We start from the raw sequence: 27,210 nt of genomic DNA on the forward strand, positions 1-27,210 counted from the left end.
CGATAACCTTAAATAATGCAGGTAGTAGACGTTTACTCTCAGCAGAAATCCACAATCAAGATTATGGTGCTCATAAAACAAGGTTCATAATCAAGTAAAAACTGCGATTCGAACCCATGATTGGTTTGCTTGTTGGTTGTTTACGCCTCAGACGGTAACATTCCTGATATTAAACGCTATTAAAAGAACCTTGTGGCGCTCACATTGTATTGCCATTACACTCAGGAACTTCTTATTTTTTGTCTTTGCAGAACCTTCCGTTGAGTGGCTGTAAAAATATGTGTGAAGTGGCATATTCACACAGAGGGTATTTACCTCTTATATTATGTAGTTGATTTATTATACCCCCGACATAGTTATACCAAGGCTCCGTCCGTCCATCCGAAACTTTGTCCGCGCGATTTCTCTTAAACTATTCTGTGGATTCATCTCAAACTTAGTACATACAATCTGTGTCATATGGAGGGGTGCAGTCAAAAGAAAAAAATGTTTCTATTAATTTTCCATTTTTTAATAATTTTTTCAAACCCTAGCCGCACCCTAGCTATTTAATTTGAAACTACTGACACACTAGGCGGGTCGGGGGTATTAGTTAGCCACGCTCACTTTTGTCCCTGTTTTCTATGTGTGTATGAGTATTTGCATACTTCTGGACATATGCTACAAACAGACAACACCAAAGAAACCAATGTTACAATTGTTTTTTGTTTTTAATGTATGTTATTGTTTTATGGTATTGTTGATCGTGTTTATATTGTGTTACTGTAATGAATGCACGAATGAATGAATGAAGATATCTTTTCTCCCGATAAATCCGAAGATTCTCAAAACATCATATTGTTTTATTGTGACGAAGGTAAATATCCATTTTAAAGCATTTCAAATTCTAGTAAAGACAGAAAAGAATGCAATAAATAAATATGTATTGTCTGCTTTTACCAAATATACAATATTCTAAAAAAAAAATAAACCTGTTTTCCCCAATTTGGCTTTTATTGGAAATAAGACTGCTTCGTGCAAGATGTTTCGTGAAAATCTGGAAAACTCTTATCAGCTGAAAGTTAGTTGTAGCCTCAAACTTCTCACTGAATGGCTAACATGGTTAAATATTAAAATTAAATTTTATTACATTCTTCCTCTATTAAATTTACAAGAGTGATGCCAGAATAAGTATATGTTTCAGGTGTCACTCAAGACGAGAGTTGGTTGTATAGCCAGATTAACTTGATCAGACTTCGTATGGGAGTATGCACTGCGAGCATTAATTGAGTTAGGGTTGCCTTTGAGAAGCATTTCACTTGTATGACGGCTTGGGATGCAAATCTGGATATCAGATCGTGGTTTCTTTGACCAAACCGTTGACAACCTATGCGCCATTTGACTAATGCAGTACGCCATCCCTTCATGATCGAATGGTATTAGAACCAACTTTCATTTGTCCATTTCAATGACATTCCCGTCAGAAATACTAATCCTTCACACATTTTTGTTTCAGTTGCCACTTCAGTTGTATTTTGACCATATGTTATCCCTTTAAGCTGCCACATCGGGGTCAAGAGGGAAAGTACTTCACACAAAAAGGAAACCGTGTAAAGGAAATTAAATGACGTTGTAATAACAAACAAATCACAGGCATGTACGAAAGCAGTGAAGTGATGTGAAAACAATATTCGATTCCAAGAAAAGATTGCAACCTCTTTGGGAATCAATTTAGGCCAAATTCCATTATCAACAGCTGGTTGTGGCTGATGTAATCTGAATCAGATTCCTTGTGGTATAGCCAATTCAAAGAATCCTATTTACGTCTTAAGAAAATAATTATTTTCAATCTTCATAATAGATTTTGTAAATGTTTTGAAAGGCCTTTGAGCACCTAAGAGTCTGGATGTCTAAAACAATCATATATTCCGAAAAAGAAAAATGGTTATTCATTTATTTCTTACGAAAAACATGTGCCATGTGAGAGGGTCTCAAAGAGGTTTCAGGGGGGCAAACTATAGAATTTCTATGCAACAGAGGAAATGTTATATCCTTACGACTGGTATGCCAACAGGTTATCAGCATTGAATGATGCAGAGCATTGCTAACAGCCAAAGTTGAAAATAGCCAAAGTGTAAAAGGGCGAGCGCGAGGAGAAACTGTACTGTAACAGGTTGTTTGAAAAAAATTCCCGTTTCAATTTTCCCACCAAGGCTTTTGGGACACTCTCCACAGATGCCAGTTGAATATGATGGTTCGTTTTATAGCTTTAGCTGATTATACTCTCTCATTCCTTCAGTAATAATATCTACATTAGACTTTACTACACTATATATTACCCCACACCACTCTACACCACACCACACCACATGTAGACTGCACTGCACTACACTACAGAGCAGACCCGTGTAGAATAGGTCTTCAGCAACCCATACTTGCCGTAAAAGGTGACTATGCTTGTCGTAAAAGGCGACTAACGGGATCGGGTGGTAAGGCTCGCTGACTTGGTTGATGCATGTCATCAATCCCAATTGCGTGGATCGATGCTCATTATGTCAATTACTGCATTGTCTGGTCCAGACTCGATTATTTTACAGACCGCCGTCATATAGCTGGAATATTGCTGAGTGCGGCGTTAAACAACAAACAAACAAACGAACAATCACTCCAGAACAATTCAACACCGTTTTATGAATCAATAACATTACAAATACAAAACAATACCTATCAACACAAGACAATACATTACATTGCAACCGCCGTCATATAGCTGGAATATTGCTGAGTGCGGCGTTAAACAATAAACCAAACCAAAACCAAAACATTACATTGCACTGTATGAAAGTAAATTACAATACGTGTCAGTGAATTATAATACACTATAATATAAAATAATGTAATGCATTAACATCAATTATAATAATAGACCTTTAACGACAAAAGATTACAAAATACATTTCGCTACATCAAAATGCACTTCATTTCACTGCATAACTTTGAACATTACAGTAACACAAATTCAATTCAAAACCCGTGAAGATTCCGGGGTAGAATAGGTCTTTAGCAACCCATGCTTGCCGTAAAAGGTGACTAACGGGATCGGGTGGTCAGGCTCGCTGACTTGGTTGATGCATGTCATCGATCCCAATTGGGTGGATCGATGCTCATGATATAAATCAGTGGATTGTCTGGTCCAGACTCAATTATTTACAGACCGCCGTCATATAGCTGGAATATTGCTGAGTGCGGCGTTAAACAACAAAACCAACCAACCAATCATTCTTAATATAGGGAAGTGTAAGATGTATTTTAGAAACTATAAGAACTGTGAATGAAGACAATTATCCGTAACCCTCCCCCACTGATTTACAGCAATGGTTGTTCACAGAAACACCCACACCACTTATCAATTAATTGTTTTCAGTCTCCTTTGAAAATATGCTTTTTGGTTTGATTCTTTCTCACCATAGTGATAAATGAGGAATAATATTGAATACCCACGGAACACATGTACATGTATATGCATTCTTGCACTACGACATCAGCATCTATGGAAACGTCTATTTACCCACGGGAGCAGTGGGGTAACCTGATGGTGAAAGCGTTCAATGTGTGAAGCCCAAATCTGGTGTCCCTCTCCGTGATATTGCTGGAAGCGGCGTAAAACCATACTCGCTCACTCTATTTGCCGACAAGTCCTTCATGGACTGATAAGTACCCCATACTCCCACACCCACCTTTCTTCTACACACATTAGGGCAAACAATTACTCACAGCTACATCCTGTCTGTAAGTGACCATTCCATTACCCTCAACTGACCAATCAGACTTCAAAGCATGGAAGTCGTGTCCTTGACTGGTCATTATCAGGAGACGCTGATCGAATCTAGATAGGACAGGCGACATCCATCACCTTTCACAGAGAAGATTACAAATTTGTCAACTCCTGCCGTGCGTGAGTTCGTTGTAGACCGACCAATCAATAGGCGAGAAGAGTCTTGACCATCTGTCTTAATGTTCTCGTATCTTGACATGACTTTTCAATCCTGTCTGGGATCGTATCTTATCTAGAGGAAGAGGGGAAGGGTCCCTTAGTTATAAATAACTCCGAAGTTGATTGTTGCCCTCATGGCTGTTGGCTATATGGAACCTTCACAGTTCGTTAATGTGTGTGTTGTAAATGTCATTTTTTATGTTGAATGGCAGTAAAGTAATGGTATTGACATGTTTTATTTTTGGTGAAATCATACAAGAGCTTTCTTCTAACAGTTGCATGTCAAGACCGGTAACCTGCTTGAGTCTTACGTTGATGTAGTCTCGAGAATGAAGAAGACGCTGCTTCCGGACTAGGTTTATCTTCCTGTCTACTTGCTGCACACTAATGTATTTTTAATTTGAGTGAGTTTTTTTTATCAGATTTCAAGGAACAAAGTGATTTTGCTTCAAACTTATCGAGAGTCTCTTAGACTGGATGACCAGGTTATTATATGACGCAAGAAACCTTTTTGAAACATTAAAAAAGATATATCTTGAAACTTTGGCCGAGATGATGTCTCTACCAATCAAACATTATCGAAGCATCCGAGCACCCCGCACCAGAATCGATTAGCAAATGGTATGCCATGGTATATTGGTTGGTGCGGTGCAAGTCAACAAATGTTCTCACAATGCGACTCACAATATTAGAGTTGATATAATTCTAAAAATTAAAAATAAATAGAAAACTAGATATTGTTTAGATTGTAATGATGTTGGTTGGTTTATTGTTTAACGCCGCACTCAGCAATATTTTAGCTACATGACGGCGGTCTGTAAATAATCGAGTTGCAATTGGTATCGTTGGTTTATATATGGGCTGGTCACATGGTCTTCAAAGCTGAGAAGGTTGATATGACGTTACATCTGTAATAGGGAATCTGTGCCCTACTGGTCGTTGGTTCAAAAGATTTCTGGTTTGCTGCACCCTTTCAGTATAATAATGGACAGTGACCTTCGTGAGATGAGCTTTATTCCCACTATACGCTAACACCTCAATCGAATACGGAAAACGGTTCACGTCAGAAACATATGATGGTAGGTTCAAATACCGGTTCGGCGCTATTGTCTCTAGGCTTCTCTGCACCATACCCGTTCTCGTGAGTTTCACCAAAGTGGTAAACGTCCGAGACCTATGTTGGGCTTTCCTCCCACATTCATTTACCAAAATAAACCCCAACACAATTGAGATGTTGAAAAAAACAATACAAGAAGCTGAATCAGCCTCAATGAGCTGATGTTTGCCGAAGATGTTCTCTGATTTCCATAATAGTAATGTGACCTTCGTCCTGCTAATATTGACAGAAATGGCTTGTTATTGACTTAAACTTGCATCAGCGTTGTACAATCAATATCTGTCCATGTTGTACAGACATCATCAGTACTAATGCCACAGCCTGGTCATATAACTCATGACAACTAAGGCGGATCGAGGAATGTTTCAAATATTCCCTTTGGAATCCCGGGTTCGGATAGATCCCCAGCAACCTATGCTGGTCATTAGAGGGTAGTCTAATCGTTAAAGCGCGTTCGCTCATCACGTCGAATAGTGCTGGAATAGAGCTAAAAGCGGCGTAAGACCATACTCACTCACTGTATCATGTCTCAAGAGCAACTCTCTGAAGATTAGTGACACTATAAAAACAGTCTGTTGTTCATGATTATTAATCATATATATCCCTCAAGGTCAAGATATACACTCGTCAAAAGATGAAACGCACAGGTAGATGTTTAGTAAATTTATTGTACCTAATAAAGTCGATATATCTAATTTAATATCATAGATACAAATATGAAATGTTGGAGCTCGATAGCCACATGTTGTCGTTGTACAAAAGCATTGAAAACTGTTCATTGTCATGTCACATAAGGCCACACGGTTGCGCTGAACTCAGAATCACGTGTGACCGCCCCGGGCAGCAATCACGGCTCTGCATCTCCTCGGCACTGACTGGATAAGTGTACGAATTCTGTCCTGGGAAATTCTGCACCACTCTGCTTGTAACGCGTTGGCCTGTTGTGGGGGTGTCTGCGGCGTGTTCTGACGTTGACGTACATCGAGTTCATCCCAGATATGTTTGTTTTGGTTGAGATCTGGAGATCTATATCTCGACGGCCAGGGCAAGACGTTGATGTTGGCATTATGATGACACGAGCTGTGTGCGGTGGTGCGTTGTCCTGTTGAAACAGCTGAAACGGTAAACACGTTGTCTTCAATGTCGCCGGTGAAGAAGAAACCGTGATTCGTCGCTAAACCACTTTCGTCTCCAGTTTCTCAAATTCCAAGGCTGTAAGGTATGGCAGCAACGCAAGCGTCGCTGTCGATGAATCTGTTGCAAAACAGGGACGATAACTGGTCTTCTTGGTCGGATTCGAGCCTCGCTAAGATGGTTCCTGACCTATATTCCTCAAACCAGCGATGCGTCCTGCAGTCTACGTAGCTGTGGCATTGTGATGACGTAGGTGGAATAGTCGAATGTAGCGATCATGTGCAGGGGTGATTAGCCTTGGTCAGCCGGTTCTCGGACGGTCTGCTATGGCATATCGGTCACAAAGGCGGCAAATGATGCTGTGGTGGACGTTGAAGTGGCGTGCAACAGAGACTGCGATTCCCCTCTTTGGAAACGTCCTATGGCGATGTTCTGATCGGCAGCGCTGAGTCTTGGCATTTTCGAACTTGAAAAATGTTGACAATTGAATGACGCATTATTGGCTTATGCTTACCTTTTTATAGCCACTACCACGAGTTACGAATGCCATAACTTTCACGTGTATTTTGCTTTACTATTTTCCTCATGGCATTTTTGAACAAGTGTAAAAACAATGCCGTTTAAGACATTGCAAATCGATATGGTCAGCGTTTTGACGCACCATTTGTCAAATATCAGGCCACCAACATTTTCCAATAACAAATATCCAATTTGTATACCGAATGTTTTGTGTAGTCAGGTTCTATGAACAAAATACTACTACTAGTGTAGGTACATTCTTCTTAAACATTACATCCAAGACATGCATCACACACATTTATTTCTTCGAAGCTTAACAAGCTAACGTCATATCGGCTATCTGTTTAATGAGCAAGTGGAGCTAGAAATAACCTTGGGGCTAATCCGGAGAAACTAACGAATTCAGACAAAAAATATGTAAAATAATTGTGCAAGAATCTATGCCTTGAGCAGGAACTGATCACAAGCCAGTGCGCACTGACCAGCAGTGCTTGGGGGCACGTATCTGCTTGCACCCTTTCTTCGTCACATCGTGATTGCCAATTCCGTATTCTTTGCAAACCTTTTATGAAACCTGGAATTCACATTATTCAGCTCCACGACCTCTGAAAATGTGTATATTTATTGACACAGAATTCTTCGTCCTTTTACGAGATCTAAGATAATTTGTACTCGATCGGGGTAAGAATTCGTCTTCAGCAACCAATGCTTGTCAGGCCCGCTGACTTGGTTGATGCATATCATCGCATCTCAATATTGCGTAGATCGATGCTCATGATCACTGGATTAATGTCTGGTTAAGATTCGATTATTCACACTATAAAACTGGCAATAGACCGGACTAGTCGAAGTACACGCACGCACGCACGCACGCACGTCTAAGCATGTTTCTGTTTTAGTGCAATAAACGTTAAACCCCATTTCACTTCACCTTCTTACAAAGACAGGCCGTGCTGGAAATGACATTTATGTTCAAAGAGGCGTTTAACCTAATTCAAACCCACTCTTGCAGCTATTAATTTGCTTTCAACTGCTCTCAGAAATATGAAGTTTGAGACGTGCTATCACAACTACTTCACCAGCTAGCCTAAACTGAATATTTGGCGCCAGATACATGATACTTGAGCACATCATAAATATAATATTTTGGTATTGATCTGTGTTTAATACTGTGATCATTAAAGTAAAACAAATAATTCAAATGTAAATTTAAAAGCTTCAGGTTAAAACGTTTTGAGACCTGAAATGTGAAAATTTGGCAATTCATTGGCAAGGTGAATACCGTGAAGTTCGGGAGACAGAATAATCTTATCCAAGGTCAGTGTTACATTTCAGAATACGACACTTGAATGGCAGTCTGTGTGGTAATCATTCCATTCCAAATAATGAATGTTGGAATCAGATTACCTTGAATTCATTGGATCGAGACTTTAATCAGGCCTCAACGGTAACGTTCTTCAGCAAAGTTGTCATTGTGACCTGTTAATGTTCAATTATATCGACTGTCAATCCCATTACTGGGACAATACGTCACGTAAACCTGAAATTATATTAGTTTTAAAGATAATACGTTTATTTAGATTTTCATTCCCTTCTATGATCTAATAAATAAAGCTTGCATCGAAATGTCATCTCACAATTCGTGTAGTTCAATATTAACGCTTCTATGCGACGAGCAAGCATATCATGATAGATTCACGAAACGTGCCGAAATAAATATCAATCCTTAATAATGTGAGGTTTTAAACAAAATTCAATCGGATTTCACGAGATTTAGGCAGTATATGTACGTGCTTGGAGGTATGAATTCTGGTCGCTTTAACCATAAATTCTCCTTTCTCAGCATTATATATAATTAGAACTGTGGCTTGGATTATGTTGAACAAAAGTATGAGAAATTTGGATTGTCTTGAGCAAAAGTACCGAGAGAGAATTTTCAAAATACGACACACCGGTTAACGGCGGAAGAGAAGTTTTGAATTGGTTTGCTTTTCGTGTTAGGGTTTGACGATTTCATATTCCGGAGGGGCTTCAAAAAACTAATTATGCTTGAGGCTGTAGCAAAAATAGAGATAGTCTTCCACAAAAAATATATTGTTTTACTATGTTTTTATTTAGACTCATAGTGTTAATTAAAACAATATCTGGTTTTGCAGTTGTAGCTGAAAACAGATCTACTCTACACACACGCACGCACGCACGCACGCACGCCGCCCCCAGATTATCACATGGTTGATCCCTTAATTAGTTGGGACTTCTTCCTAACTCGATTGTCGTAGAGTCAAGCAGGGAACAAATGTTTAGCATTTTGTGGTCACAACCACTTTGTTTTCACTTTGTAAAAGGTCTTCAGCAACCCATGCTTGCCGTAAAAGGCGACTATGGTTGTCGTAAGAGGCGACTAACGGGATCGGGTGGTCAGGCTCCCTGACTTGGTTGATGCATGTCATCGTATCCCAATTGTGTAGATCGATGCTCATGATGTCAATCACTGGATTGTCTGGTCCAGACTCTATTATTTACAGACCGCCGTCATATAACTGGAATATTGCTGCGTGCGGCGTTAAACCACAAACAAAACAAACACTTTGTAAAAATATTGTTCACTGCATGTCTTGATACATTGTGATCCCCACCCCCTTCCCTATTTGAAATTCTGGAACTGGTAATGTTCTCATTTTTACAAGACCCAGAGGTTGCCAACATTCGAGATATCGATCCATACTCTATCATAAAACAAGGAACAGCATGATATATGAATAACGTATTTCTTCAAGCCTGTTTTTTTTTCTTATTCTGTTCCATATAAAGGTGGACCAGTTACACCAATTGATTTCACCCCCAAAACGTAAATCACCATGTCTTGGTTTTTTTTTAAATGGCGGCTATCCATTTTGTCAAAGGGAGAGAACTCGGTCACTGGAAATAATGGAAGCCCGGCACGAATAAGGCTGTTAAAGTGTGTGGAGTTATGTCTCTCTTTGATGTGATAGCGATCCTCTTTCTGTAATTGATTGTTGTGTGCGACGGGGCAGATGAGCAAGCGACATCAAAAGACACGGCTTTGTTCTGAATGAAAGGTGTTACACTGGCTGACCGGGGAGCTAATGGCGCTGATTTGTAGACAGCTTCGTCGAGGCTCTTAATAAATGCGTGTTTTGAAACCCTATTGAACACAGAAACATATTAACATGCAATCAAGCGTGAAACAGAAGCCATTAACTAGCTGAAAGATTGTTTACAAATCAATAACAGTCGTTGCTAAATTATTTTGCACTTAACTTTTTGTTTAAAAACAAGGACGACACTGAATACAGGTGAATTAAATATTGACATTGTTAAACAAATACATCGCATTGTGAAATAGCTGTCTGATAAGATAGTGGTATTACCAAAACAGGAATGAATATAAAATAATAGTGATAAAAATAAGACAATACTGCCACACTGTTTTAAACACTCACTCACTCACTCACTCACTCACTCACTCACCTTACCCACGCCCCACTCAAGCACTCCGTCACTCCATGTGAACTATAACTGTCAGCATACACTGAAAAAGGTGTTTAATGGTTTAAACCTGATTATTAAATATTCTGTTTCTTATATACAAAGAAGATTAAGGGTTAAAGTAGATCGCACTGAAGAACTAACATTCACAAAACTAAATGAAATCCGTGAAACTGCGGTTATACGTGTGAGGGAGGTAACCTTATAATTGATAAAGTACTCTATTCCAAAGCTCGCTCCAGTAGTGAAGTGTAGTAGCCCCCCCCCCCCCCCCCCCCCCATACACACACACACTCCTCCCCACAACCACCTCAACCCCCACCGCATCCCCACCCTCACTCCATGCATCAATTGTTAAGTGACGTTACTGATTCATAAAAAAATGAAATCACTGCATTGTTAGTCGGGTAATCGGGGCACGCAACCTGTCACTAACGATTGATAACACTAGGTACATGTATATGTGTTTATGATAAAGCATTTCAGACTGAACTTCTTCAGTTGTGTAGGTCCTTTACCTGTAACAGTTACTTCCTCCATTGCACGGTGACCGCCTCCGTGGTCTAGTGGTAGAGCGTCCGCCTGGAGAGCGGAAGATCCGGGGTTCGATCCCCGGCCGCGTCATACCAAAAGACGTTAAAAGATGGTACTTGTTGTTACCATGTCTGGCGCGCGGCATTAAGGGGCTTAAACAAGGACTGGTCGGCTCGGACTCAGTATACTGTGTCTGGGTGGGGTATTCATGTTAAACTGCGGCATGTATCTCAGTGAGCTGGCACTATAAATCGGCATCAGTCCGGACTAGTACAAGCAGCCACACACACACACACACGTGCATGCACGTCGCTATATAAGTGCAATAATCTTGGACGTGACGTTAAACCCAATTTCACCTCACCTCACCTTCATATTGCACGGCTAGGACTGGGAAATCACGTACATATACAATACCGCGTTATGGGGAATCAGCGGCAACCTAAAATATCAATTTAGGGTTATTAGGTGAACAAACGCCCTATGCATCATGTCTAGGCAATGTCATACAGAGCACGGGAAGCCCACGCATGGAATGACATAAGCCCAGAAAGAGATAAGTCTTCAAAAGGCATAACGTATAGTATCATAAAAAATGACTGCCTAAAGTTTGAATATTACTTACACGTACTGCACGAAACGTTTGGCGAGTCTTAGATTAGTTAAGATTTTATAACCACTATCTACGTATTGAAACTCTAAGATGTAGAAAAATAACTTGTACTGAAAAACAAATGTCAATATATCAAATAGGTGATAAATTCTTTTATTTGTTTATTTTCTTTGTCCTTCTTTAGAAAGAAAGAAGACACATTTTACTACATTGAACCCAGTATGTATAAATGAATTTACTTGCAATAAACCACGATTAGGAACACTGAAAACAGATGTCCAAATTTTGTAAAATCATTACGTCTTGAACATAATTATATTGTTACTATAGTGAATCTTTATTCTATATTTTTATGTAAAATGTACATATATACCCTCGCCTGAGTTTATATGAATGCAATGTGCGTGCGATGCGATGTGCAGAGTGACGTCCCATATCAACGTTTCTCTCTCTCTCTCCTGCCACCCCCCCCCCCCGAGAAAGGTTTGATGAATAAGTAGATATGCGCGGAGTATACTTAACAAGTTATATAGTGTCAAACTTTGTGATAAATCTGACAATTCTTCTTTCATTATGGTAACAGCAAAGCATAACAACCCTCTACATTCGTTTCAAGATGGAAGCCCTTTACGTCCAAGTTAAAAATATATAGAGAAATTCTTTAGAAAGCTTACGGTAAGTAGAATACATACATAGGCGGGGAGATACTGTAACTTCTGTCTATTCTATTTTAAAAAATAAAAAAGAACCTAGTCCTTCTTTGCTATCATATATTGCACGCTCCGTTGAACAGGAGGCACAGCAGGCGACAGGCGTCCAATTCTTGCACATGCTCTCTCTCTCGCTCTCTCTCTCTCTCTCTCTCTCTCTCTCTCTCACAGTGTCCCACTCAGTCTACTTAATGAGTTCGCATATCCATTTGTTATAAAGTTGTGAATGTAAGTCTGCACGTCGTGTTATGTTCGAATGAGAGACGCGAATGCCCTCGTCAAAGCTGGTAAGATAGTTAATTGATGAAAATAATAATTCCAGAAAGAATAAGAAATAAGAATGGCATTTAAACAGCTGGCGTACTGAAATGATAAACATGTATATGTATACACTGCATATGTATATGACAGAAAACATAATCCGGAGTTCATATTCGAATACGGCTTCTTTAGTAAAATGTGGTACTTCTTTGTACCCTGCCTGTCGCTCAGCATAATGGGGATTAAACAACACACACACACACACTCTCTCTCTCTCTCTCTCTCTCTCTCTCTCTCTCTCTCTCTCTCTCTCTCTCACACACACACACACACGCACACACACAAACGTGCATGTACGTCGATACAGTAAAGTACGGTTATAACGAACTCAAAGGGACTACTAATTTTAGTTCGTTATAACCGTAGTTCGTTATAAGCATATATACAGCATAACTACAGCAAATAGTCGGGACCAAAAAGTAAGTTCGTTATATCCGTCAGTTCGTTATAAGCGTGTTCGTTATAACCGTAGTTTACTGTATATAATTTTAATAATTCTGATCGCCACGTTTAACCTCATTTCACCTGATCTCCTCTCCCCTTACAGTCCATTCTGTCTGTACATGTCATGTAACTTTCCATGTGGCGGTAAGGTTTTAGGAACTCGTCTACTAACACGTGCAATACCAGCTGCGTTAAACAAGATCGATTCAATTTACCGTTAATCTTAGTCGAACGGAAAAATCAATACTCATACGTCATGACTGTCATTATAAAAAGTGGCCAATATGGCCTTCTACAAGATTTTCGTTGACTTGTAATTCATAAGGATAACTATTAATTACACTTAAAGTCATTCATGAAGATATCCGTTTACCATTTATTTAAGAAGTGCTCATATTTTACAAAATGTCACTCAACATGCTCAAAACCCCATCGTCGACGCATTGATTATTGCTCGTAACGAAATGGTCGTTATTAGGCAATGCCTTTATTTATTTGATACTTAAAAACCAAACAAATAAGTATGAATAAAGTATACATTTATTTAGAATATATTCATAATTATTCTTAATTTTACTTTTGGTTGTGAGATTTGAAAAATTCTCATCAGTCTTAAAAAACGACAAGCTGAAGCGTATACGCGCACCGAATACGGATACTATTCACAGCGGTAACTAACGTGGTTCATCACCGGTACAGCACGAGAAGCGAGTGGCGATAGACTGTGAAGTGTTCCAAGTAAGTCATGACGATTACTGAGCGTGTGAGCTTTCATATTTCCTCATAATTTGCAAAATATAAGACTCGTGTACACTGAACAACCTACATAAGCCAACAACCATATAACTGTGTCTTGGAGGGGGTAGGCGGGTGTGCGAGTGGCGGGATTTGTCAAAAGTAAACATGAGACATTGTATCGGAAGTACAGACATCGGTTCACGTTGTTACTGCGTAGTATTGTTATAAACTGTCCACGCACGATAGTAGATGTTCATATACGTGATTACAATGTGTCGTCAGTGCTGTAAGGGCGAAAACATGATTAAATCAGTGATTGTGTATTTGGGTGTGACCGCCATTTTCTCCACCGGTGTTCAATTCGAAAGTGTACATTGGAAATATGATGAACTTCCGTGAACACATTACTGGTTGGATTGTTCTGCGACGATGCGACAAGAACGATGTCAAGTTTGTGTGACGCTTTAAACGTTTGTGACAGATGATTTAGTTTATAAGATAATGAAACAAGTGATTAATTATTTAGGTCCGCTATTAGTCTAGTTTCAGGCGAACACTACAGATAACGGTGACGTTTTCGTATACTTACCGTTCAATAGCCGATATAGATAGAATAGATATAACTGGAATAATGTTAAAAGCGGCGTTAGACCCAACTCACTCACTATTTATGGTTAGATGTAAACATAGTTTAAGTAGTCATAATACCACAAGAACGTTTGAAAGTGAGAATTATTTATTTCAAATTAAGGTTTATTGTACGATTTATACTTTTTATGTTTGAATCACATGTTTAATGTTTTGGCATCATTCGAGTGCAAAAGTCAAGAGATAGCTTGAAAATAATGAAAATCAGTCTTTTGGTTGATAAAAAGAGCAAATTCCACGATTTTTCTGCATATCTGCGGAATTCGTCTAGGACTGATATTTACTGAAAAGCATGTTTGTCTCCCTTCAAAGACAAGAAAGTTTTGTTTTGAAGGAGTACCGCTCCACACACACACACACACACACACACCCCCACCCCCCCCCCCCCCCCCACCCCCCCCCCCCCCCCCCCACCCCACCCCCCACCCCCCACCCCCCACCCCCCCCCCCACACACACACACACACACACACACACACCACACACACACACACACACACACACCTCCCAAGCTATTAGATTAAGTGTCCTTGTTGGGTATAGTTTACTGATTTTGTGTCACAATTATCACTTTGTATATCCTGTCCTGAGTTCATGCATACTATATGATTCACACGTGGTGCAGCACTTGAACACATGCAAACTAGGAGTCTGCTGAACAGCATTTATGAGGAGAATCAATTTGAAAGAAGTCTACCCATTACTGGACCCAAAGGAGTACAACATTGTTGAATAGCCACAAGAAAGCTATTAACATCCAGTGTGAACGATAATATGTAATAACAAAATAATCAATGGCCCAAACAGTTGTCTGAATGCCAGTTTTAAGAAGAGAAAAGATCACTCCTTTATTAAGTGTAGTTTTCGATTACCCGTGTGTTTGGCCTGGTGGTTTAATGTGCGGCAAATCGCGGCACTCGATCATTTACAGGTCACTGTCATGTGTGGCACCTTGCTGAATGCGGTCTTAAAATAAAGACAAAAAGGTTAGTTATTCCGTCAAAATCATGTGACTCATGTTAATAATATTCATGGCATATTCCTCATAGTTATAAGCCCCAAACTTTTGCATTTAAATTGAGTATCAGTGTTAATCAACGAGAGCGTTTTATGAATAATCATCTACACAGGAGCGAAGGGGGAATGTGCCTGCTCATTGTGTATTGTACTTTCTGCTGGGCCTTGTCCTTGTCCAAATATTATCACCTGAACTTGATCATACTATAATGGTTTTGGTTTCCACATTTCGATATACAGTAAACTACGTTTATAACGAACACGCTTATAACGAACTGACGGATATAACGAGCTGGTTTCTTTTGTCCCGACCATTTGCGGTATATATGTTGAATTTATGTTTATAACGAAGTAAAATTAGCGGTCCCTTTAAGTTCGTTATAACCGTAGTTAACTGTACTCAAACCCCAAACTAACTGTAATCATTTTATTCGTCTTATGTATCAACACACTAATACCAATTAACCAGAGCGTTTTTATGAATATAAGGAATCCTGGGAATAAATGTCGGATGGTGTTGTTGAGAGAGTGTGCCATGGTTTAGCCTCGAGACTGAAGGATCAGGGTTCAGTTCACTGGGGTAATAACCTAGTTTGTTTGTTTGTTTGTTTATCGCGTTTTTATGAATATAAGGAATCCTGGGAATAAATGTGGGATGGTGTTGTTGAGAGAGTGTGCCATGGTGTAGCCTCGAGACTGAAGGATCCGGTTCAGTTCACTGGGTTAATAACCTAGTTTGTTTGTTTGTTTGTTTGTTTATCGCGTTTTTATGAATATAAGGAATCCTGGAAATAAATGTCGGATGGTGTTGTTGAGAGAGTGTGCCATGGTGTAGCCTCGAGACTGAAGGATCAGGGTTCAGTTCACTGGGGTAATAACCTAGTTTGTTTGTTTGTTTGTTTATCGCGTTTTTATGAATATAAGGAATCCTGGGAATAAATGTCGGATGGTGTTGTTGAGAGAGTGTGCCATGGTGTAGCCTCGAGACTGAAGGATCCGGTTCAGTTCACTGGGGTAATAACCTAGTTTGTTTGTTTGTTTGTTTGTTTATCGCGTTTTTATGAATATAAGTAATCGAGTCGGGAAGAAACAGTCCAGTGTTTTTATGAGCAGCGATCGGGGTACTATGGCACGAGATGAACCGAGTCACAGACTCTGATCACGTGATCCATTAAGGCGCCTCTTACGACAAGCATATATGTTAGCTGGGTGCCTTGGTACAAAACAACCTTAGCGCTAAGACTGTTGATCAGTCTATGTTAAAGGAATGGGAGCTAAGATCGCATTGTTCAACACCCTGATACCAAATCTATCCCTGAATGTTGTGGCTGGACTATTGCTGAATGCCGTGTTAAACAACATCAACTTCTCACTGACAAACCAGTGGTTGATAGCATGACGACTCGAGTCATGTACATGCCATTTACTCGTATCTAACGAAAGGTGTAAGTTGATGGCCATATTGCGGGACTTGTGTTTCCTCGGAATTCAGGTCAGGTCAGGTCACTCGTGCGTAGCTGTGACATTGTTCTCTTTGTCAGCCCATTCACGAAAAAACCCACTCACACGGCCAGTGATTAACAACCAAGCGATTTTCGTCTTCTATTAACAGGTCAGTTCTTCACCACAGCTCTGAAGAATGTTCTGGTGGCCTAGTTGTTAACGCTTTCTCGTGTCACCTAAGACCGGGTTCTATTCCCCACATAGGTATAGTGTATAACGGCGTAAAACACTACTCGCACGAACACTTGTAGAATCCAATCCATACATCTTAACTGATATGGAGCAGTCACGCTGAATGGCAAGGTTCGATTTCCACTTGGGTTACAAAGTGTGAAGCCAATTTCTGGTGTTCCCCGCCCTGATATTACTGGAATATTGCTAAAAGAGAGGTGTAAAACATACTTGCTCACTCAAGGAGATGAGGAAATAATTTGTCGTTTACCCTGCTAATGTTACCATAAGGGCAATGACTGAAATGAGTTTTAATCCTTGTCCTGTTGTCTAACGCCCCACTCAGCAATATTCCAGCTATATGACGGCGGTCTGTAAATAATCGAGTCTGGACCAGACAGTCCAGTGTTTGATACCATGAGCATCGATCTACGCAGTTGGAATGCGATAATATGCATCAACCAAGTCAGCGAGCCTGACCACTCGATACCGTTAGTCGCCTCTTTCGACAGGCAAAGTCACCTTTTACGGCAAGCGTGGGTTGCTGAAGAGCTTTTCTTCCCCGGATCTTCACGAGTATCTTGTATATGCGACGACACCGCATGGAAGTGATGAGTATTCGGCATGCTTTTGTATTGCAATTAACTGCGATGATCATGTTTTGCGATACGTTCCCTGCCTTCTTTCATCTGTCATTGTCATGAGGGGCGGTCGGATAGCCTAGTGGTTAAAGCGTTCACTCGTCACGCCGAAGACCCGGGTTCGATTCCCGACATGGGTACAATGTGTGAAGCCCATTTCTGGTGTCCTCCGCCGTGATATTGCTGGAATATTGCAAAAAAAACGGCGTAAAACCATACTCACTCACTCACTTACTCACTGATTGTCATGAACGTAAATATAAACAACCTACATTTTTCACAACTTCGTAGTTATCCGCCATTTTGTTGGATGTTGCTATGGTGACAACGCTTTTTCAATCCCTGGAATCAGTTGCTAATTTCTGAATTTCATCGTTTCAATTCGACTTGACGACTATGTAATTCTTGCCAACAAGATGATAATATACACGAGTTTGAAAAACGCAATATGCCGGTATTTTCCAAACGTATTCTGATACGTATTTGTTAGTATTTCAAATCGTGGTGTACCGGTAATACCACGCACCTCTACTCTACCCTCCAGCGTAGTTTAATGTAGCCAACAACTCAAGATATTGATTACGGAGTTCACATGTACTGACAAGGAAGTTATTTTCCACCAACTCGGTTTGTTATCTTCTCTGATCTCTTCAAAATCACTAGGTAATGATTGCATGGTAGAATGTCATGTCGCCCTGTGCAGCTCCTGTCCCGTGAGGGGAGGTCGGGTAGCCTGGTTGTTAAAGCGTTCGCTTGTCACGCCGAAACCCGGGTTCAATTCCCGACAGGGGTACAATGCGTGAAGCCCATTTCTGGTGTCCCCCGCCTTGTTATTGCTGGGATACTCACTTACTCTCATCACGTGAAAGAATAAGTCCCCAGCAACCACGTCGTACGAGGCGATTAAATGGATCGGGTGGTCAGATTCGGTGATCTGTGTATGACGTTGCAGACTGACGCCATTGCTTGGGATTTAGACGTTTTTGAAATGTTTTAAATTAAAATTCTCATAACCAGTTACAATGTCCTTCACACAATTATCGTAAACGGTCTGGTAAAGTCAATACGGGTTCAGCGGGCCAATACTGGATTTAAGCGGGCCACAGATACTTTTTAGCGTGATTGCATTCTTTGCACTGCAATCACTACAAGGCCGTAGACAGCTGGCATGACACATATTTAGTGCGTGGATCTTGTATTCTTATAACTTTTACATTTTTAGTTGATTTTTTCCTGATCTTGACTGGTACTACTTGAATAGGTCTTCAGCAACCCATGCTTGCCTTAAAAGGCGACTATGCTTGTCGTAAGAGGCGACTAACGGGATCGGGTGGTCAGACTCGCTGACTTAGTTGATGCATGTCATCTATTCAGATTGCGTGGATCGATGCTCATGATGTCAATCACCAGATTGTCTGGTCCAGACTCGATTATTTACAGACTGCCGTCAAATAGCTGTAGTATTGCCGAGTGCGGCGTTAAACAACAAACAAACAAACACACTTGAAAACGTAAATGTCATGCAAAGGGTGTTTTCATATTGGCTTTGTTATGTGCCCCAGGTCATTTATACTGGCCCAACGAAGGCTGTATTGGCTCTCAGCGTTGCATAGGGTCAATATGACTGACCTTGGATCTATAACGAGGCCAATATAAAAGCACCCATATAATAACGTAATAATACTTTTTGTGTCCTAAGGCTGACATTGATCGATTATATATATTATCGTCATTTGTGGAACTAGCTCAGTGTACTCTATGTTGCGGGAACTGGCTGTGCAGGGTTGATTCTGTAGCCGTGCCAAGGTACGTGGATCGTAGGTTCAAATCACAGATTGGCCCTGAATATGATCATTTGGTCTAAAAGCACCATGTATGTCTAATTCTCCCTTTTTGGAGAAAGCCGACCACAGCAACAGAACACACTCAATACATTTCATAAGTACTGTAAAGACCGGAAACTAGATGTTAATATAGAACAAACTCAAATAGTCATCTTTGGGTCAGGTGTAAAGAAGATGTAAATTTAATTTCGGCCAGTATTCGATAGACGTAATGATTATTTAGTTTTCCGAAAAATGAATACATCTGTTTAATAGATGGCTGAAACCGGCATGAAAGGTGCAATGCACCTATTGCTATTAACACGTGCAAGAAATTAACACTTACCACTAATTGCCTCATCGACACCTTTGATACATTTGTTGTCCCTATTTTACTTTATGGTTCTGAAATATGGGGCTTTCATCAAACCGAAACAATAGAAAAGGTACTCCTAAAATTCTTAAAACTCGCCGCAGGTGCAAGACGGTCCATGCTGCCTGGTATATGGCCAGGACCACTCAGTATTAAAATTGCAAAAATAATGGAAAGTTACTGTTTCCGCTGACTCATCGTTCGCAACATAAAAATAATATCGCTTCCTTCATGTCTAAATGTATGATGTCACAATACATAAAGGACACCCCCTTTCTAAGGCTTAATCATATTTAAAGTGTATTTGAAAATTGTGGTCTCACCTGTATGTTTGATTCCCCTGATGAATATAACATAGCATACTTTATTTATTTCAACTTGAGGGGGCACGGGTGGCCCAGTCGTCTAAGGCGCCGCGATTCGCTGTGCAGAGTTGCGTCCCTTGGGCACGCCAGAAACCTATGATTGTGGGTTCGAATCCCGGTTCGCCCCGACTATGTTTTTAGGTTTGTCAGCACCATGCCCGTGCTCGTGGGTTTCACCGAAGTGGTAAACGTCCGAGACCTGCATCACTTCGGGCTTTCCTCCCACATAAAGCTGACACGCCGTGATATAACTGGAATACTGTTAAAAGCCGCGTTAAACCCGACTCACTCACTCACTATTTCAAATTGAGATAACCCTACGCCTTCAGTTTATCCACTCATGTCGTCAACACTTCAAAAGGGAATCACTATTATTATTATTACGAATGGCCAAACATCTTTAAGTTTGCTAAATTATTGACCACCAAACGCATATATGTCATGCAAAATTTAAACAACAAACAAACATAATACAATATATATAATTTTAATGAATTGTCTTGCTCACGTTCCACTGCTGATAGTCTCCTAGAGTGTTGTTGTTTGTTGTTTAACGCCGCACTCGGCAATATTCCTGCTTTATGACGGCGGTCTGTAAGTAATCGAGTCTGGACCAGACAATCCAGTGTTTGACATCATCAGCATCGATCCACACAATTTGAATAGATGACATGTATCAACTAAGTCAGCGAGCTTGACCACCCGATCCCGTTAGTCGCCTCCTACGACAAACATCTACGACTTTTGGACCCGTATGGATTCAGGGTGAAAATAAGATAATATAGCCGAGCAACGAGACGACCAGATGGATCGGATGGTCAGGGCGCATCATCCTCATCCTCATCATATCTCATATAGCGATCGATGGGCATGCTGTCAGTCACTGGATTGTCTGCTTGAGATTCGATTGGGGCCGCCGTTACATAGCTGGAATATTAAACAGAAAACAAACCAGACACGGAACAGATTACTGATATCAATGAACTAAAAGCTTTCTCGCGGTCTCCCGGCTACTCCACGGCACACCCATACCCGTGAAGATCCGGGGAAGAACAGGTCTTCAGCAACACATGCTTGCCGTAAAAGGCGTCTATGCTTGTCGTAAGAGGCGACTAACGGGATCGGGTGGTAAGGCTCGCTGACTTGGTTGATGCATGTCATTGATCCCAATTGCGTGGATCGATGCTCATGATATTTATCACTGGATTGTCTGGTCCAGACTCGATTATTTACAGATCGCCGCCATATAGCTGTAATATTGCTGAGTGCGGCGTTAAACAACAAACCAACCAACCAAACCACGGCACACCTACAGCGCACTTAACACCCTTACGTTATACGGGAGTATAACAAGCAAGCAAATTTGATGCATTGGGTGATTTCTCCAATTTAGCCGACATTCATACTCAACTGCTATCTTACACCCACTGTTGTCGGTATTCTTCCTCATCTCCCCCTGGGCTGTTCTGATATTATAGTATTCGACCATAATCTTTAATCTGCCTTTCATATATGAAGTCGCACAGGTCGGCATGCCCTCATGCCTATCCATGTAAGGATAAGGCGTCTGTAGGAGTCATATTAAAAAGGTCAAGACTCAGTTTAGACTTAGATGGTATTACTGCTTGAAATGTGACGACTTAACATTTAACGACCATCATTAGTAATCGATAGTTTATATGATTGTTAAGACCCGTGAAGATCCGGGTTAGAATAGGTCTTCACCAATCCATGCTTGCCGTAAAAGGTGACCATGCTTGTCGTAAAACGCGACTAACTGGATCGGGTGGTCAGGCTCGCAGATTTGGTTGATGCATGTCATCGTATCCCAATTGCTTGGATCGATGCTCATGATATTAATCACTGGATTGTCTGGTCCAGACTCGATTATTTACAGGGGCGGTCGGGTAACCTAGTGGTTAAAGCGTTCGCTCGTCACGCCGAAGACCCGGGTTCGAATCCCGACATGGGTACAATGTGTGAAGCCCATTTCTGGTGTCCCCCGCCGTGATATTGCTAGAATATTGCTAAAAGCGGCGTAAAACCATACTCACTCACTCGATTATTTACAGACCGCCGTCATATAGCTGGAATATTGCTGAGTGCGGCGTTAAACAACAAACAAACAAAAAATATGATTGTTAATGTGCAGTCGCTCAACATGATTTGCCTGCAAATCAATAATCACCTTGTGACGTCGCTGTGTTATCTGACAACACCGTCGGTGCCACGAATGTGTTAACGCCAAGGAATCTCTTCATGAGAAAGGAGGACATGGACATTGTTCTTGAGTGACATATCTTACAAACTCCAACCCACACTTCAACATTACATACTGTAGGCTTTAGAAATTTACAAGTATTTATGAACACAGGTTTAATGTCAAAAGAGCCAGTTTGTGTCTGGCATGGTTATGGGCACTGCAGCTGTTATGGCTGTTACGAAGAATATGTTGTTTTAGAGGGAAGTACTCCCATGTCCACACCTTCTTGTATTGGTTAAAGCACTGTGAGTATTATCTGTTTTACCTTTTGTGTCTTTCAAGTGAGGGCCATTTGAAGTTAGTCGTGCGGAGTTACGTCCCTTAGGCGTGTCACAAACCTGTGGTCGTGGTTTGAATCCCGCCTCACTCTGATTATGATTTTGGGTTTGTCAGCACCATACCCGTGATGCTTGATTTCATTTCAGTGGTGAGATCTAAGACCTGCGTTGCTTCGGGTTTTTCTCCCACGTAAAGCGGACACGCTGTGACATAACATGAAAACTGTTTAAAGCAGCGTTGAACTCACTTGCTCACTTTCAGAGTGAAAGTAATTCTGAGTAAGACCATTTCGATGAAGTGTGCCATTACCGTGGGTATTTTGTCTCCGTTAAGGTCTCCAAGCCAACCAGTTTTTGTTTTAGCCCATGAATGCCGAGCGCCAGACAGGGTTACAACATGTACGAGCTTTTAACGTCTTTTGGTATGACGCGGCCGGGGATCGAACCCAGGACCTTCCGTTATCCGGGCGGACGCCCTACCACTAGACCACGGAGGCGGCCTCTCCGTGAAAGACAAGAATGTCATGTGTTAACACCAGTATTAATTGAGTTATCCTTATGTACGCGCACCTACATGTATGTACAGGAATTTACTATTAGACGCCGGGAGCACATTTGGCGCAGCCCTCTAAGGCGGTTTATAGTTTCGTCCCTTGGATGAGTCTTGTGACATTAAACCTGCTTATGATTTTTGGCTTGTCAGCACCATACCCATGCTCGTGGATTTCACCAAAGTGGTAAAATCTTATAACCTGCATTACTTCGGGCTTTCCTCCCATATCAAGCAGATACGCTTTTCATCTCTATAGCTCGAAGCATCTTGACAATCACTAATTAAGGTGAGACTCTGGGCTACAACCCCTGGGCAGTGAGATATCCTTGAATGTCAGAGAACATGTTGTTAGGCAATGGAGGCATACAGGTATTCCATACATGAAGTGTGGCATTACATTATTAATCATTTAAAAAAGCACTTCTTTGTGATCCAATGATTGAGCTAGGACTTAAAGCCATCTGTTTGATCTTGGTTCGATGTGATAAAAGGGCTGTATTAATTTGCCTGTGTTTATGTTCGAGACCATCTATCGCCCCCAGGACAAACAGTGAATGGCGAATGTTGGACCAGAGTTGATTCACACGACATCGTTAATTCATGCCCTGTTCTGCAACCGGGTCAGGGGGCGCCTTCAGAGGGCTCCTGACCGCCATCGAGTCTGTTTACCGTGTCTTATGGGATGTTTTGTTTTCCAGAATAATGGTATAGCAGACCAGGACACTACAACATCATGGCAGCACCAATCGTGACAGCAGTATTCGATGGAGACTCGAGCGGAGGGAAATACAGAGTGGAAATTGATGCACGGCCCTTTGTCAGTGGTGCAAGGAAAATGGTCTTCAAAGGTGCTCTTACTGGAAACGGGCCGAGGAACAGTGAAATCGTCATCGTCAAACCGTTCAGGGAGTTTCCCGGGAGCAGGGAACAGTGTGACACTGAGATTTCCAAGAACCTGGAGGCGCACAAAATCTCTCAGACTTACAATGACACCATGAAGAGCAGTGGGCAGTGGTTACGGTTCATACTGCCCTACAGATCGTCCTTGGAACGTGTTGCCAAAGTATCAACGACGAACAACATGAGCAAATCACGCCAGTTGGAATGCGGGGAGTGGGTGCTGATAGAAGAATACATTGGTGATAACTTCAAGAAATTCATCGATGATCGCGGCCGGAGCGCTGCGGGTGGGACATCCCTCTTGCATGCGTTTGTGCACTTCTCTTACCAAGCATCCAACAGGTCCCTGGTCATAAGCTGTTTACAGGGCGTGGAGTCGGACACTGGTTATCAGCTTGCCACGCCTACCATTCACTCCTCCGATTACCGTTTTGGGGAGAGTGATCAAGGTGAGGCTGGAATTTTGCAGGTCTTTCAAAACCATAAGTGCAATAACATATGCCGGGATTTTGCAATGCCACACATGCTTAAGAACCTGAACCCAATGTGATTGATGGTGGCGTCCTAGGCAACCATGTTTTGTGCTCACGGCTTCTTGCTTAAGTTGTCTATAATTATTGACAGGATTTATAATTGTTACTATTATTATGTATACTTGCCAGTGGCCGTTTGTTGTGAGAGGGATTGTCGGAGTGATGTGAGATGTAGGCTAGAAAGAGATGTTCCCACACCTACCTAGGCTTGTCTGGTAAATAGAACACCATGTAGAACATACCATAGATCCATGATGTTATATCACACTTTGAGTATGACGTCCGTGACAGACCCATCCCATGGATAGCATCACAACCAGAGCCCTTGCGATGATGAGTCCGTGGTTGCTGCATTCCTGTGTTCATATCATGTCTGGCATTGCACAGGCTGTGACTTGCTAATGCTCACTGTTCAGTACAAATGAATAAAAATGCTTTGCAACAGGATTTACGTGGTTAACATTGTTCATTTGGAATCCTCCTTGTTCGTCATCTTCCCAAGGCAAGGGAGTTAACTGACTGTAAAAGACCAGTTTCCACTAACGAGGCTATGCATAGTCCCATCAAAATCGCGCAACGAACTAGACATCCGGTTCGTAAACAACATGGATTTCAACATGCAGATTTCTATCGACTGCAGGATTTGCAAAGTATCGACAGATACTTTCCAAACTTTTCATGTTTTTAATAATCTAGGTGCTCAAGTGATGTGATGCACTTCGCGAAGTAAAGCCCGTTTTATAACAATATATAGATCTTGATTATCTACTGGACGCCGCCATTTGTTTGAAGCAAATGCAAGTGATGTGAGAGGAGGAATCTGATTGGTCAATAGAAAGGACATACCTTGTAATGGCCACTCGTGGCGCTACGATCGAGCCACGAAATTCAAGCGTAGTTCGGCAAGGGTTGAAGACGGACTTTTGTAGTCAGATAACACTTTTGCCTCGGGAAGATGACTTGTCGTATGACGTGTTGTGTGAACGTGTTTAAGGTAGCCTAGTGGTTATCGCGTTCGCTCGTCAAGTAGGGGACATGTTCTATTCTCCACATGGGTACCAGTTGGGTTAGTTTGTTCACTTGCAGTGATGCTTGTGTGATGTCTTGGTGTGACATTTTATAAGGTAGCCGAGTGGTTAAGGCGGTTGCTCATCACGCCTAAGACACTGGTTCTGTTCTCCACATGGGGTACTAGTTGGGTTGTTTTGTTCACTCGGACTGCAACATGTCGTACAGTTTGATGGTGTTAATAATTTGAGGCGTTGAGGTAGCCTGTTGCTGTGTTCGATCGTCACGCCAAAGCCTTTGGTTCGAATCCCTCATGGTTACAATGTGTGAAGCCACGATATTGCTGGAATGTTGATAATTTCGGGCTTAAAACCTTGCTAACTCACTGTTCAATTTTTGGATTAACAAACAGGGAAGAATGTAACAATGTGAGTTTTACGCCGCTTTTAGCAATAGTCCAGCAATATCACGACAGGGAACACCAGAAATGGGTTTCACACATTGTGCCCATGTGGGGAATTGAACCCGGGTCTTCAGCGTGACGAGCGAACGCTTTAACCACAAGGGTACCCTCCCGCCACTGTAACAATATGAAAATGAAAGTACGAGTACCTAAAAGAACTCGTACCACAGTGTCATACTGGATTCACTGTCACGTATTTTTACATTTCTTTGTGACAGCGGTGACGCCTAATAGTGAAAGCGTTCGCTTGTCACGCAGAATTCCCGGGTTCGATTACCACATGGTTACACTGTTAAATCACTGTTTTCGAAAACAGTTTGATTAGGATCATAGAAATAGAAAAGAGAATCAATATGAAAATTGAAATCCAAATTGACTCAAAGAACTTGTACTACAGCGTTAGGTGAGGTGAGGTGAAATTGTGTTTAACGTCGCGTCCAAGATTATTGCGCTTATATAAGCGACGTGCATGCACGTGTGTGTGTGTATGTGTGTGGCTGCTTGTACTGGTCCGGACTGATGGCGATTTATAGTGCTAGCACACAGATAGCATGCCGCAGTTTAACATGAATACCCCACTCAGACACAGTATACTGACTCCGAGCCGACGAGTCCTTGTTTTAGCCCTTTTATGCCGAGCGCCAGACAGGGTAACAACAAGTACCTTTTTTTAACGTCTTTTGGTATGACGCGGCCGGGGATAGTTAGCGTTAGGGGTAGTCTACTGGTCAAAGCGCTCGCTTGTTCGATTCCCCACATGGTCATGATCTGTTAAGCCAATTCTTCTTGTGACATTGAGCTTCAACAGTAAATAATACATGTCATAACATGTTTTGTTGCTTCAGGTTGAAAGAAAAGATAGACAAGACAAATCTGCCGTTGACGTCTCAAAAATTAGGACTGTCGTACGCAGAATTGAATTTTGAAAAATAGTTTCACAACTAATAGCCTGCTTGTCCGGCATCCATCGCCGTCGTCGGTGTCTGGGAAGTCATGTCAGAAATGACTGTACCATGGAAGCCGGAACATCACATGCTTGTCTCAATGATGACACCTGAA

General features: G+C 41.4%; 1 protein-coding gene across 1 annotated transcript; it reads left to right on the plus strand.

Annotated features, from left to right (window-relative positions):
• The first annotated feature begins 13,509 nt into the window (after nucleotides 1–13,509).
• On the plus strand, nucleotides 13,510–25,127 carry LOC124138583 (alpha-protein kinase vwkA-like). The gene is made up of 2 exons (XM_046505310.2): nucleotides 13,510–13,613; nucleotides 23,946–25,127. The coding sequence occupies exon 2, from the start codon at nucleotides 23,981–23,983 to the stop codon at nucleotides 24,695–24,697; it is 717 nt and encodes a 238-aa protein (XP_046361266.1). The 5' UTR covers nucleotides 13,510–13,613; nucleotides 23,946–23,980; the 3' UTR covers nucleotides 24,698–25,127.
• Nucleotides 25,128–27,210: the final 2,083 nt, after the last annotated feature.

Source organism: Haliotis rufescens, unplaced genomic scaffold (genome assembly GCF_023055435.1).
Source record: "Haliotis rufescens isolate VD_foot unplaced genomic scaffold, xgHalRufe1.0.p SCAF_17, whole genome shotgun sequence".
Lineage (NCBI taxonomy): Eukaryota > Metazoa > Mollusca > Gastropoda > Lepetellida > Haliotidae > Haliotis > Haliotis rufescens.